Below are 15062 nucleotides of genomic sequence, written 5' to 3'. Positions count from 1 at the left end.
CTTCATACAGAGGCCCTGGACTGAGGGCCACCGTCACCCTGCGGGCCCCTCAGTAGTAAACCTGCTCAGTGATCCATCCACAGCTGCATAAATCAGAGTGGATCTGCCCAGTTTCTGTTCACAGAAGTGACGTACCTCCTGTTACTGCTAGCTCTCAGGATGCTAACATGCAGTACGTACGGGCCTGCCAGCACGCACGCACGCACACACACACACACACACACACACACACTCACACTCACTTTAATTTGCTCTAATGCTGAGTTGGATCAGTCTTTGCCTGCATTCACTCATTTCCTCTCTACACTCGTTCATCCTGCAATCTGTCCATCCTCCCTTCCTCCACTCTTCCCTCCCTCCCTTCCGCCCTCATCCCTCTCTCTCAGGAAAGCACACCATGCTACAGATGCTACTGTCATCCCCAAACATTCCTCCATCCATCCTTCCATCCATCTGTCCCCTCACCCCCCCACAACCAAACCCCCCAAAAAACAAAAGCCATCTCTCACCATGTTTTCCTGGGATGCAGGCAATGAGTGTGAGCGTGTTTCTGTTTTCCAGCCTGAAGCCATCGCGTCATGATAGCGTCCTGTTTGCTCCCTCTCCTCTGTACCGTGTGTGTGTGTGTGTGTGTGTGTGTGTGTGTGTGTGTGTGTGGGAGGAGGGAGGATATCATCGTCACGGCAACACCAGCAGCTTGCAGCAGCACCAGGCTGATGAGGGGGAGGGGGGGAGGATGGGGAGGACGACCTCGCTGTAGCATCTACCAATGAGGAGCAAGAAGGGGGGAGAAAAGGAGGGAGGTGATTGGTTCATCGGTCAGTCGGTTATATGATGATCCCTCTCTTTCTCTCTCTCTCTCACTGTCTCTGTCTCTCCCTCTCTCTCACTCTGACTCTGTCTCTGTCTCTCTCTCTCCCTCTCTCTCACTCTGACTCTGTCTCTGTCTCTCTCTGTCTCTCCCTCTCTCTCACTCTGACTCTGTCTCTGTCTCTCTCGCTCTCTCTCTCTCTCACTCTGACTCTGTTTCTCTCTGTCTCTCTCTCTCTCTCTCTCTCTCACTCTCTGACTCTGACTCTGACTCTCTCTCGCTCGCTCTCTCTCTCTCTGCTAAAAACACATATATGTACAAATATATACTTGCTTTTATTTATTTTTCACCTCTTCATTTTTAAAAAGTCATCCCACTATTTATGTATCTCATTATTTACTTATTATTATTTATAATTTTATATGTATATTTTTTATATAATCAGGTTAAACAGAAACAAATATATTAATTACTGTAATATAATTGTTAAAAATATATTTATCTTATATTTTAAAATGTATCAGTACTTACAGCTCTCCTACTCACTATATTCCCTCAAACTCCAAATGTAATTGTTACATTTACATATTTTTATTGAATTTAATGAGTCATTATTTTATGATTTTTTAAATTATTCTCATGTACCCCCTGCAGTACTGATTCCCAGTTCACCATCCAGTCCACTAGGTGGCGGTAAAGCGCCGCGAGGCAGTTTACGAGCCGCCATGACGGTATAAAAAGAAGCGGAAAAGCCACCGGACTCATTTCAGAGGGGGACTGCCGAGCTGCAGTCACGGTAGAAGTCGGCACTCCTGAAGGTAAATATATCTTCAAACTAAAACTTTTCCTGTAAATAAGTCCTTTTATGTGATTATCACACCGTGTAGAAGTACAAGATGGCGACATGTATCTTAGATGATGAGTCATTTTACCGGATGGTCGTAGATTAGAACAGCGGTGCTGCTGAGAAGTCTCACCACGTTGTACGTGACTCCGCTATTAATGTTTTAGTGAGTTTATTTAATGTTTTAACAGTTCATTTGGAGGTATATCTGTTTTTACACCCATAGTTCTCAATTAATAATTTAAAATCGAGCCCTCGTGTTAAAATATAGTTAATGAAACTAGTATAAATGTGTCTAAAGTTGGTTTAACTCGTGTTTTTGTCAGTGAAACTGTAGTGCTGTACCGAGCCAGTGTTAAATATTAATCTGTTGCTTTGAAGAGTTGAAGAGAAAAATATATATAAATTATAAACTTATCAGTGTTTCACTTCCTGTAGTTTCCAGCAGGTGACCACGTGGTTCACATCTGTGTTTTAACTTTTGGGTATCAGCACCTTTACTACAGTAAGGGATCGGAATACTTATAAAGTCAGATATTCAGGGTCTGAGAACAGATTCAACCTACTTTTAATTTAATGATATTTTCATTAGGTTTCAGAAGCTTCTGTGAAATATTTGACATGTTACTGATTACATTTTTTCCTCATTTCAGATTTTAAATGTTAATTAGTTGTCTCCTGACTATGCTTCTTCCTCTGGTCTGTTGCTGTCTACACAAGGTTAGAATATTTATCATGCATTTGATTTAAATTGTATTTATTCCTGAACCGGCCGTCGCTGTGATGACATTACTTCCTGCCATTCGTAGTTTCCACCAGAGGTCTACAGACCGAAGATGGTCCAATCCTTCCTTGGATGTCTGAGCGTTTATTTAGCAATAAATCATCATTATGATTATTATTGTCTCTAACTCTATGAATGTCTTCACAGCCGGTGGAGAGAATGACCTTCAGGGACACGAGCTGCTCCGCTGACGGACGATGAGATGAATTCTTCAAGAGCACGAAGATGAGACGCTTCTACTCCTCTGAACATGGAGACCGGTGAGTTTATGAATGCACGAGTCTCTCCGCGTTATAAATATTAAACATGTTTCAGCCTCTCTGCTCCGTGTTCAGTCACATGACTTCAGTTTCACTGAGGAGCAATCTGGTTACAGTGAACGCTTTATTAGAGGAGACATTTATAATGAGAACATGAAGAACAAAATGATGACTTAATATCAGTTTTAGATTTGTTTTGGCTTTCTGAGTTTGTCTACAATCTCTCTTTGTTTCGCTGTGATGACATTATTTCCTGCCATTCGTAGTTTCCACCAGAGGTCTAAAGACCGACGACGGTCCAATCCTTCCTTGGATGTCTGAGCGAACAAGAAGCGTCTCTAAACGTGTCGTCCAAATGTCTCTCGGCGTTCTCTAACTCTACCTCCGTCTCTTTCAGGAGGAACGTCTCGCTGATGGACCGCCGGCGTAACGGACTCGACCAGAGATGGTGACGACCAGTCGGCTCCATGAAGCCGGTGTGTGTTTGTTGCGTTTTCATGATCTTTCCGTCTTGGTCGCTGTGATGATGCTTTTTCCTGCCATTCGTAGTTTCCACCAGAGGTCCTAAAGACCGATGACGGTCCAATCCTTCCTTGGATGTCTGAGCGAACAAGAAGCAGTGATTTCTATAATAGTTTGTCTTTAGCTTCACGACTAACGTGTCCCGACATGTTTCTCTTCAGGGTGGAGTCTCCGCCGGCCTTCCAGGCGACGCTGCTGATGTCACATCCTGGTACGTGAACAGTCCTCTTATTTTAAACATTGTGTTTGTGACCCTTCGCTGTGATGATGCTTTTTCCTGCCATTCGTAGTTTCCACCAGAGGTCCTAAAGACCGATGACGGTCCAATCCTTCCTTGGATGTCTGAGCGAACAAGAAGCGTCGCTAACGTGTCGCTAACCATCTCTGTGTTGTCTAACTCTACCGCCGTCTCTTTCAGGGTGAACGTCTCACTGATGGACCGCCGGCGTTAAAGTCAACGGACTCGACCAGAGATGGTGACGACCAGTCGGCTCCTTGAAGCCGGTGTGTGTTTGTTCTTACGGTTTCATTATGTCTCCGTCTTGGTCGCTGTGATGATGCTTTTTCCTGCCATTCGTAGTTTCCACCAGAGGTCTAAAGACCGATGACGGTCCAATCCTTCCTTGGATGTCTGAGCGACTGAAGGATCACTTTAGATTTCGTCTTTTTATTATCGGCATCACAATTACACGTTTCTAAATCTCTTTCAGGCTGGATGTGAAGGAACATCTGGATCTCTGCTGAAGAGGAGAGAAGGTGTGTTTACTTTATTCAGCTGAAAGCCTCTGAGATTTAAATGGTGTCATAAGAGGTCTACTCTCTGACTGAACCGTCGCTGTGATGATGCTTTTTCCTGCCATTCGTAGTTTCCACCAGAGGTCCTAAAGACCGATGACGGTCCAATCCTTCCTTGGATGTCTGAGCGACGTCGTCACCGATGACCAGCGGCTCAAAGTTTAGTCCGTCAGCTGACGTCTGTTTTCTGTCCCGCAGGTAGAAACCTGGAGCTGAAACGAGGATTCTTCCACTGACAAAGAAATAAAGATGGATAAAGTTTACTTGTTGTCTCAAAGTGTCTTCATGGTATAAAGGAGTTTCTCTATTTCACGAGATATGAAAGAGCAATAATCTGCCTGCTTTGAGTACTTGTTATTTAAATTGGGTTCAATGCAGATTATATCAGTATATATTTAATTGGTAGATTGTCAAATGAGCAAAGTACTACATACACAGCATATCACTGGGCTCAAATATGTTTTATTTATATTTACATAGCTGGGTAGAGATAAATGGATGTAGAATTGTATGCAGATGTTAACATTTGGACATTATTTAACATCGTAAAATGGACCGTCCCTAAGGACTTCTCATTGGTCGAGCAGTCGTGAGTTTGTTTATTTCATCAACACATCTGTAAAACTGAGTCTCCACAAAGAATCTCATAAAAGCACAAATTACGAGCTATTAGACGAAAGAATTCCGTCCTTTACGACAAACGGCCCATGAGTCGACTGACTGAGATGCAGAAATTGTGATTTATGATACAGGTGGCTGTGAATTATAATCTGATATTATGGAGTAAATTACCCAACAGCACCAGATGACACTTAAAAAATAAGGCATGGGCGCTTTTACTTTGTTAAAGGGGCGGTTCACATCAAAAGGTTTTCAAACGTGTTTTCTGGTTTGAACCATGAAGTCTCATTACGATCAAGAGAATGCAGAACAATTGAAACAATGTAGAAAAATAAAAACGTATTTTTGTGTGAATTGTCCCTTTTAGTGACTCACTTAAGAATTTTGCTTTAACGTGTAATAGTTTCATTACACGGCTGTGAGTTTTTCCTCTACCCCTACACATATATATTTATATATTTACATATACATATATATATTTGCTTTTTTACTCCCAGAGTTCTGACCCTCTTGGGCTTCCGTACTCTGATCTGCTGTCAGAGCAGTGCTAGCCCTGCTAGCTGTCTACCGGGCTAGCCTGCACCGGGTGACGATAAAAAACAAAAACGATGGCGGATGTGCACCCACAGGTGAGTAAACCGGAGGTAATCCCACATGTGTTGAACCTAACATGATGCTTTTAACGTTTAAATGCACAAAAACAGCCGTTAACGGTAGCTAACGTTAGCTAACGTTAGCTAACTAGCCGCCTAGCTCAGGTCAGCTGTGCGCGAGCTGTCAGTGGTGCTGCTGGGACGTGGCAGCACAGAGTTATCAGACAGGAAGCTCCTGCTGTCATCATGCGTTCTTTCATTATACTCTATGAACGGGGCGTGTTAACCTAAATACAACGTGTCCAGTGAGACCACAGCTGCTGTTTGTGTTACAGGACGACCTGCTGAAGATGACTCACAGAGAGAACTGGAAGTGAGTAGTATACAGTATATATAGTTCATATATATATACGTTATAGATATATATATATATAGTGAGCAGCAGCCGTTTGGATACATCCTACACCCACAACGTGCTCATTTTAACCATAAAATCAGTTTCAGTCTGACTCCACTTGTGTTTATTCTGCATCTGTTGTCACATTTCCTTCCTCTTCCTCCTCTCCTCTTCCTCCCTCCTCCTCCTCAGGGTGCAGCACGAGCGTCTCCACGTGAAGCACCGTGGTCATGAGGCCATGCATGCAGAGATGGTGATGATCCTCATCGCCACGCTGGTGGTGGCTCAGATAGTCCTGGTGCAGTGGAAGCAGCGGCACCACCGCTCCTACAACGTGAGTGGAGGAGGAGGAAGAGGAGGAGGAGGAGTCCCACAGGCATGGGTTACGTGGATTAAAATGTTTGTATACATCGTGTGATGAAGCGTCTCGTCCTCCTCAGCTGGTGACGCTGGTCCAGATGTGGGTGGTCCCTCTTTACTTCACCATCAAGCTGTACTGGTGGAGGTTCCTCTCCATGTGGGGCATGTTCTCCGTCATCACCAGCTACGTCATCTTCAGAGCCACTCGCAGGCCGCTGGCCTGCAGGACGCCCAGGTGAGCACCACGGGCTGAGACCCCGGGGGGGGGGGGGGGGGGTTGACCTCCCTGTCCATCACTGGGTCGCTTTATTTACCGTTATTTGAATCGTTTCTATTTTTCAATAGTTTCTACATTTGAATAGTTTCTATTTTTCAATAGTTTCTACATCTGAATAGTTTCTATGTTCCTGCTTCATATTTCCTCGTTAATCATCTTGAGACTCCTCAGAGTTCCTGAGCTGGAACCATCGAGTAAAGACGTGAATATAAATCTAGAGTTACAGTCAGAGGATCAACAAGTTCCTCTTTCATGGCTTAAAGACCGGCTCGAAGATCATGTAGATCTGACCTAACAGCAGTTTAAACGACGGAGAGCTGAATATCTTTGAACATGGAAGTGTTAATATCTTGTTTTAGCTCGTTGGTTGTTCAATATAAGACGGTTGACTTTGTAGATGTTGGCTTCACTTTGGTAGTCGTGCGCTCTCTTGTTTTCAGGATGGTGTATAAATGGTTCCTGCTGATCTACAAGCTGAGCTACGCGGTGGGCGTCCTGGGCTACCTGGCCATCATGTTCACCATGTTCGGCTTCAACGTCTTCTTCAGGTGAGTCCAACATCCACACATCATTTCAACCATAAACATATCTTTCATCGCTCCACGTGTGTGCTTTCTGCATCTGTTGTCATAGTTCCTCCTCCTCTTCCTCCTCCTCTTCCTCCTCCTTCAACCTCTTTCCTGGGACACTCACACTTCAACAATCACCAAAACTGCACCGTTCATCTCAGCCAGAAGCTGTAAAAACAATCATAATTGTCAGATTATCATCTTTCCAACGGTCCTTGAACACATCATGTGTGACGAACGCTTCTGTAAGAAAAAAAGGCCAAAACAAAGCTTAAAACTATATTTCATGAAAACATTTTCGTCTCCTCGACTAAAGAGTTCACCAGATCGTGTGAAAACATTACAGTGTGAGCTGTCATGTGACAACAAGGAGGAGACTCTGAGTGAACTAATAAAGCGATGGGGGCGCTCCGTGTTCCCTGCTGTCCATTCAGACGTCTCTGGTTCTGTTCAGGCTCCTCATGAGCGTTACTGGATTCTCTCCTCTGTGTTCCCGCGGTCGAGCAGGATCAAGGCGGAGGACTCGATGGACGTCGGCGTGATCATGCTGTTCTACGGGCTTTACTACGGCGTCATGGGCAGAGACTTCGCTGAAATCTGCTCCGACTACATGGCTTCTACAATCGGGGTAGGACTTTGATTGTTGATCCAAACTCAACTCTGAGCACTCGACACATTGTGTAGATTCTCTCTCAGAGCGTCTCTGAATCTCCGATGTATAAACTGGTAGAAACGTCCAAAAAACAAAAAAGTCGCTACTGTTACCTGACGGCTGCTCCACAAACAGACTGATGTTCTGCTTGTTGGCCACATGTTGTGATGAACTTCTTGTGAGGGTTTTATTGTGTTTGAGACGACCAGAGTTCTACAATGTTTCCTTCTCTCTGATCATGATGAGTTCTCAGATCATATTTACTGATGTGTGTTTGTGTTGCACACACATGGACACACGCCTCTACTTGCTGTGTTGTGTGTTTTCAGTACTACAACAAGGGCGGCATGCCCAGCAGGAGTCTGACCGACGACATCTGCGCCGTGTGCGGTCAGAGGATCCTGGTGGACGTGGAGGAGGAAGGCTTAATAGAAGACACCTACCAGCTGTCCTGTGGACACATGTATCCCTAAAGGATGGAGGAGGTGATTCCAGGTGTCTGTGTTGGGAAGGGAACTCGTGACCTTGAGTTCATGAAGGATGCTTCAAAGTGTCGATCTCACTGAGATGATCAGTCCATCATCACAATAGTTCTGTTGGTTTGTGTTCTGTTAGAAACATCCACTCTCACCTGTCTGTTCATTGCTCCGTGAGTATTTCTTCCTTAACTAGAACCCCCCCCCCTCCGACTTCAGCTTCCACGAGTTCTGCATCCGCGGCTGGTGCATTGTGGGTAAGAAGCAGACGTGTCCGTACTGCAACGAGAAGGTCGACATGAAGAGGATGATGAACAACCCGTATCCTTCCTCCTGAGTCGCGTGTTCTTCTAAACACATGCATCATCACAGCGTCTAATATTCAGAGCAACAGAAGACATGATAAAAGCGTGGCATGTCGTCAATGATTATAATCGTAAACATCGAGTTCATCAAGTCTATTCTAGGCATTACGGTAAGAGCGTTTAAGAACTCACTTCAAAATAAAAGCCCTCTAAAATGTCATATAGGAGCCGTGTTTCCTCCAGATTCTGATTGGTTCACTCGAATGATCACACAGGTGTGATCATTGCTGCAAAGGGTTCAATGGAACAGAGAAATTAAGATATATCGAGAGATATATATATATATATATATATATATATATATGTATATGTATATCGGAGCATAGCCTAAAAATGTCAAGACATTCGTTATCATCCTCTCTCGTCTCCTTGTTCCCTCTCCTTGACTCCTTGTCTCCAGCTGGGAGAAGACTCATGTCCTCTACGGGCAGCTGCTCGACTGGCTCAGATACCTGGTGGCCTGGCAACCCATCATCATCGGCGTCGTCCACGGGATCAACTTCGCCCTGGGCCTCGAGTAGAGCCTCGAGTAGAGCCTCGAGTCGAGCCTCGAGTACCCGGCTCAGGCCTCCTCTGGACTCTGTTTGTTTGTGGTCCCAGGTGGTCTGGGTCTCCGTGTGCCTAGGACACCGTGATGCCAAAAAACTGCTGCCAACTTGAAGCACAGATCCAGTATTTGATGGTTGGACACGAGGAGGAGGTACGTGGAGTCTGAAGGACACGTTGTCTTCCTCGTGATGAATCCTGCTTTTACGTCAAAAGGCCCGTTTCATTGCACACTGCTGGTTCTGCTGAACGCCACCGCTCTCTTCAGAGACTGCAGAAAGGACTCTCCTGTCCCAGTTGCTGTGTTGCATAACCCGTTTACATTTCATGCAACTTTGTTTATTACGAAAGTTTTCTTTTGGAACGTTTTATGTTTTGTTTTTAGCTAAAGTCGATGCTAAATGTTCCAGTTTGAGTCAGAATGGCACAATTGTTTCTGAACGTGACTCGTTACCACTGCAGCTGTATGTATGTATATCTATATAGATATACAGATATCTATATATATTCTTCCAGCCACACTCAGTGAAAGGAGTTTGGATTCGTTCAAATCCCTGACGAGCGTTCTCGTGCTACAACAGGAAGGAAGTTTTCTTTTTGCCAAATCAGAAATGACATCGCCTTTGTTATCGAGACTGCTGCTGATATTGACTTTGTATTTATTAAATATATATAAAAACCTCATCAGCGTGTCAGGAATATGTGTTTGAGATATAAACTAATTCATACTCGCTGTATTTTACTTTGCTCTGTCTTTAAAGGGAACATGTGCAGTTTTACTGACGACCGATAATCAGTAGAATATATGCGATCGGGACGTTATTGATGCTTTTGTTACACTGTGAACTTAATATGTTTAAAGCAATCAGTGGAGAGCTAGTAAGGTTAGCAGCACCGCTAACGGCTAACCAACAGGAGGAGAGCTAGTAACGTTAGCAGCACCGCTAACGGCTAACCAACAGGAGGAGAGCTAGTAACGTTAGCAGCACCGCTAACGGCTAACCAACAGGAGGAGAGCTAGTAACATTAGCAGCACCGCTAACGGCTAACCAACAGGAGGAGAGCTAGTAACGTTAGCAGCACCGCTAACGGCTAACCAACAGGAGGAGAGCTAGCAACGTTAGCAGCACCGCTAACGGCTAACCAACAGGAGGAGAGCTAGTAACGTTAGCAGCACCGCTAACGGCTAACCAACAGGAGGAGAGCTAGCAACGTTAGCAGCACCGCTAACGGCTAACCAACAGGAGGAGAGCTAGTAACGTTAGCAGCACCGCTAACGGCTAACCAACAGGAGGAGAGCTAGTAACGTTAGCAGCACCGCTAACGGCTAACCAACAGGAGGAGAGCTAGCAACGTTAGCAGCACCGCTAACGGCTAACCAACAGGAGGAGAGCTAGTAACGTTAGCAGCACCGCTAACGGCTAACCAACAGGAGGTTCACTTCAGTTACACTATGATGCCTTCAGGCTCTGCTCAGTGAACATGAGTACTGGCTGAAGGTTCATTATAACCGTATCATGATGTGTTCACATGTAATCTGTTAAATGTATTTTTGGTGATGAACTAGAATAAATCCAGTAGTTTGAAGATGTTTGAAGATATTAGAGATGAATTATGAGCTGTTTAACTTCATAACACGAGCTCTAATCCTTGATATTAGTATGCAAAGCAGGCATTATGGGGGATCTCTGAGAGTTCATGTTCATTCCTCCTCAGCGTGGCCTCCGCTCTGCCTGTGGAGAAGTGGGTGTGAGTGTTTGACAGTCAAAGTAGTGGAACTGGAGCTGATCAAACACGTCTGTGCGTTTTGTTCTTGTTCATTTGTACACCAGAGCTTTAGACCAACGTCTCCACGACACAATGAACTCATATCTCGTATTCATGGACTATTTATTGCTTTGGTACAAACCCTGTAAATAAAAAAGTCAAATATTAAATGCATTAAACGACAGACAGACAGACAGTCAGTCAGACAGACAGACAGACAGACAGTCAGACAGACAGACAGACAGACAGACAGTCAGTGGTGTAAGGGGAAATGTTTTCGTTTACAGCAGCAATATGGTACAGGTAAAGCAATACAGAGTACAAATATTAAATGCAAATGCACAATATATACAATGAAATAGAATAATATCAAATTAACTAACTAGTAGTGCAAAGATCTAACCCAACAACAACAGTAACAGTGAAGACACTGACAGAGACTTCCAGATTCTCTCTTTAAAATATCGTCTTATTATTACGTCTTAACGCCAAGCAGACAGGAAACTTATGATCAAATAGAGAACAGTTTGGTCGTGAAATTAACAGATTAGGTCACTCAGTTATTCCTTCATTTGAATTTGAACATTGATCTTTATTGTTCCTGTTGTAGGCAGTCAACTCGACATCTTTGCTCTTTCTTGCCCAGGACATCCTGGACATCAGGACATCCTGGACATCAGGACATCCTGGACATCAGGTCTTCTGGACATCAGGGCTTCTGGACATCAGGTCTTCTGGACATCAGGTCTTCTGGACGTCAGGACATCCTGGACATCAGGACATCCTGGACATCAGGACATCCTGGACATCAGGTCTTCTGGACATCAGGTCTTCTGGACATCAGGTCTTCTGGACATCAGGTCTTCTGGACGTCATCGTCACCACTCAGCCTGTTTCCCAACAGGCCCTGAAACTGCAGTTACGAAGCCTCTCTAAAAAAAGAACAACCTGCAGAGTGGGGATCTGATACGCCGTCGTATTATATAATGTATAGAAGAAATCACTTCTTAAAACCCATTTTTACTTCATTTTATTGTTGATATGTTATTTTACTGAATTATTTTGTTTCTTGGATTGTTCTTATCGTAGCGATTCGTTAATGTTGAATCGATTGTTCTGTTTTATCAGGGTTTCATTTCTACTTTTGTTGGGCTCTTCCCTTTGTCCGTCTAAGCTCTTTGTAAACTGTGTTTGTAAATGTACTGTAACAATAAAGTTATTGTTAATATTCGGATGATATTCTCTCCATGCCTGGCTTTGTGAGTGGAGAAGTGGGTTTCTGTGCAGTCCAAGCAGTTGAATGGTTTTTGCTTTCCACACCAGAGCTTTCCAAAGCGTGTGGTGTCGACATCACCGACACTTCTCTGCATCGTCCTGCTGATAAAGGAGTGAGTTTGTTTTTCTGTTTCTTCAGCAGGTGTTTGATGAGTCGCTCCTGTTTTCTCCCTCACTGGTGGATTTAGTTGCACGTAAGGACGACAAGCAAAGTCATTGATGACTTATGTAAAAGGTATTCAAAGTCTGTTTACGTTACTCCTCTGTGTCCTCCGGTGTGTGTGTGTGTGTGTGTGTGTGTGTGTGTGTGTGTGTGTGTGTGTGTGTGTGTGAGACTAAGCCCCGCCCAAAGTACACACTAAGGTAGCTATAGGTAAGCTATAGACTGTATTTAAGAAGTGGACGTAGTCATCGTTTGTCATCGTTGCAGCTGAGGTTAATTGAAGACTCAGCAGTTCCGGATAACGAATGAAAAACGTCGTCGTCGTGACGTCAGACATTGGTTTGTGGATCGCCGTTCTGAAGCCCTCGAGTTTGACGATGTTGCCGTCGCCTTCTTGCATTACAGCCTTCGCAATGTTTTTATTTTGCAACCAGTGAACAGGAAGTGACCATATCTGGACTGAGGAGGAGTGACGTAGAGACGCTGGTGTCGACCTGTCAATCACAGTAGCCCCGCCCTAAAGCATCCCCTGCTTTATGGTCTGTGTGACTCTAAATGGACCATAATGTACTAAATGAACATCATGCTGTATTGAAGAAGACTTGAAACTAGAGATTGAGACATAAACTCATGTTTACAATGTTTACTGAGGGAATAAATTAAGAGAGAAGTAGAGTCATTTTCTCATAGACATACAACCAGAGGAGTCGCCCCCTGGTGGACACTAGAGAGAATGCAGCTTTTAAGACACTTGCGCATCGGCTTCACTCGACAGAACCTGAGGTTGCCGCCTGGGGTCGGCGTAGAGTTAGCTAGGTTAACTAGTTGACTGTAACGTTCCATTAGCTAACTAGTAACATGCCTCATTGACACAACCCCAAGTGGTGTCGGTCTGCTGTTCTCCACAACCGCACCATACCAGGTCCAAGTCCAGGACCTCGTCTCAACTGTCTGCCTGCCTCTCACCAGGGCAGAGCGCTTATCGGTCCGTCCAATCCTGCGCATCTCTCTTGATGATGTGATTTGCCTCAGGTGTGCTTGTAGAGTCAACAAGGTGTGTTTGGGGTGATTGGGGTATCCTGCTGACAACGCCAAGAAAACAAGAGTTGTCAGAGAGTAGACCTTTCTGAGGTTCCACTGTCACCAACTGTTTATCATCGAAATAACCTGAAACCATGAGTAGCACTTTGCATCACGTCACCCATCTTTACACGCATGTGTGCGTTCTTGTGCATGAGCGCGAGGATGCAAATAAAAACGAGGTGGTCAAAAACTCCACAGGTTACTTGTTCGGTCAAATCTTTGAAGCGAAATCCTTTTCTCATTTTGCAGACTGTTAAACTCAGCCAAGTAAGAGCGAGGACGGAGAACGATGGCGACTCCACGGTGAGTACACTGATGCACAAAAAGTCTGCATTTTCATTTCATCAACAAGGACATTTTAACTGTTGTTTTCTCACTCTGGTTTCCTGCAGGGTGAACATTTACATCGTTTCACCGTGAAATGCAGTCCTACCGACAACAAGCAATACAGTATTACCTGTGATCGACCTCGCACAGTGCTGGAGGCGATAAAATCAAGTACAAAATATCAGGAGCTGATGTTTACAGATGCAAACATTGTGATTCAGATGGGTAGAGAGGATAGGGCATTGGCTGTTGCAACACATTTCCCTTCTTCTTGTATCAGTAAAGATGAGACTCTGATCTTATCACTGAAAAAACAAAAGGTTGAAGCGGCCCAACATCACCAAACGGTGCATTCAAGAGACGAGTATTCTGTCTTCTTCATTGACACAGTGGGAGGACTAAACACCAAAACAAAGAAGCTTTTTATCAGCAATGTGGTCAAACAGTTCAAGTATCTGTGTGTCTATGGGGAGAAGGGGATGACTGTGGAAGAGGCTCTGAAAAGAGACGGTCGCTTCATTCAGGATCTTTCCAACTTCACTCTGTCGGACAATAAGAATCCAAGCTGTGTCCATAACTGCACAGAAATAGTTGACAACCTCGATGGAAAAGAGTTCAAGATACGTCTTCCACGAAACAAGAGTTCAAACAAAAGCATGCAGGAAAGCCCGGGTGCATCAGATATCTCACAACAGAGACGTGAGCGTGAGACGGCAGTCTTAGAGGTCCTACAGCAGAGAGGAACCAGTGTCAGAGCAGCAGTGGCAAACAACGACAGAAATATTGAGGAAATTCATGAAAAACTGTGTGAGCAGTTCCCAGGTCTGAAAGCACTGATGGAGAGTAGATTCCCTGATGATTCTTATCAGAAAGCACTGGAGCTGAGGAGGGAAGACTTTGGAAAGATCCAGCGCTCATTCAGTGAAGTTCACAGAGTCAGGAAACCTCAAATGATTTGTATCACGTGTGTGCGGCGTTGCGGCGCTCTCCAAGTCAGGCTTTACCTGTCTATCTACTCGTTGTGTCTTTTTCCATCTGGTAGCGCCAGAATTAAGTTTGACAGGGCGACCTCATTGCAGCTAGGGGAGCTTGGTGACAAGGGATTCTTCAACCCGAGCGAGCTCGATAGCTTCCCGGAGCTACATCGTCATGGTGGAGTAACACCGAGACAGGCGGCAGCCTGGGGCTCCTCCGTCAACCAGAGGCCGCCACGTAAATGCGTTAGGCGAGGAAGCATCCAGCGGAGACTCCGTCACCTGGTTCGCAGAGGAAGGCTACCCCTCCCGGTCATGCTTTTTGCGAACGTACAGTCTCTAGTAAACAAGATGGACGAGCTCCTGTGCCGAATAGCTACACAAAGGTATATTCAGGACTGTTCTGTGTTGTGCTTCTGTGAAACATGGCTCAGAGAGACCACACCTGACGAGGTCATAACACCGGGAGGCTACAAAGCCTTCAGAGCCGACCGCAACGCCGCGGACTGCGGAAAAACCCGCGGGGGAGGAACCGCGATCTTTGTCAAACAGTCCTGGTGTACTGACACGAAGGTAATATCCCAGTTCTGCTCACAGGATG

General features: G+C 44.9%; 1 protein-coding gene and 1 long non-coding RNA gene across 2 annotated transcripts; both read left to right on the top strand.

The window, feature by feature from the left end:
• Window positions 1-1518: 1518 nt before the first annotated feature.
• On the top strand, window positions 1519-4279 carry LOC306796325. Its single transcript, XR_013773046.1, has 8 exons — window positions 1519-1629; window positions 2309-2375; window positions 2587-2699; window positions 3097-3175; window positions 3383-3432; window positions 3640-3725; window positions 3932-3977; window positions 4215-4279. It is a non-coding gene; the product is annotated as an uncharacterized lncRNA (long non-coding RNA).
• Window positions 4280-5159: 880 nt separating this feature from the next.
• Window positions 5160-9556, top strand: LOC306796548 (RING finger protein 175-like). Its single transcript, XM_079295543.1, has 9 exons — window positions 5160-5266; window positions 5566-5603; window positions 5820-5961; window positions 6068-6222; window positions 6705-6812; window positions 7341-7461; window positions 7815-7948; window positions 8181-8282; window positions 8727-9556. Exons 1-9 carry the CDS (start codon window positions 5246-5248, stop codon window positions 8845-8847), a joined length of 942 nt encoding a protein of 313 aa, XP_079151669.1. The 5' UTR covers window positions 5160-5245; the 3' UTR covers window positions 8848-9556.
• Window positions 9557-15062: the final 5506 nt, after the last annotated feature.

This window comes from Melanostigma gelatinosum (assembly GCF_949748355.1).
Source record: "Melanostigma gelatinosum genome assembly, chromosome: 23".
Lineage (NCBI taxonomy): Eukaryota > Metazoa > Chordata > Actinopteri > Perciformes > Zoarcidae > Melanostigma > Melanostigma gelatinosum.
Note: the sequence above shows the minus strand (reverse complement) of the source record. Positions and strands in the feature narration are given on the sequence as shown.

Excerpts from the sequence above, each read along its gene's own strand:
- LOC306796548 (XM_079295543.1), top strand. The coding sequence starts at position 5,246 with ATGGCGGATGTGCACCCACAG. Across the intron at positions 5,267-5,565 it reads TGGCGGATGTGCACCCACAG|GACGACCTGCTGAAGATGAC; the intron begins GTGAGTAAACCG and ends TTTGTGTTACAG. Across the intron at positions 8,283-8,726 it reads AAGAGGATGATGAACAACCC|CTGGGAGAAGACTCATGTCC; the intron begins GTATCCTTCCTC and ends CCTTGTCTCCAG.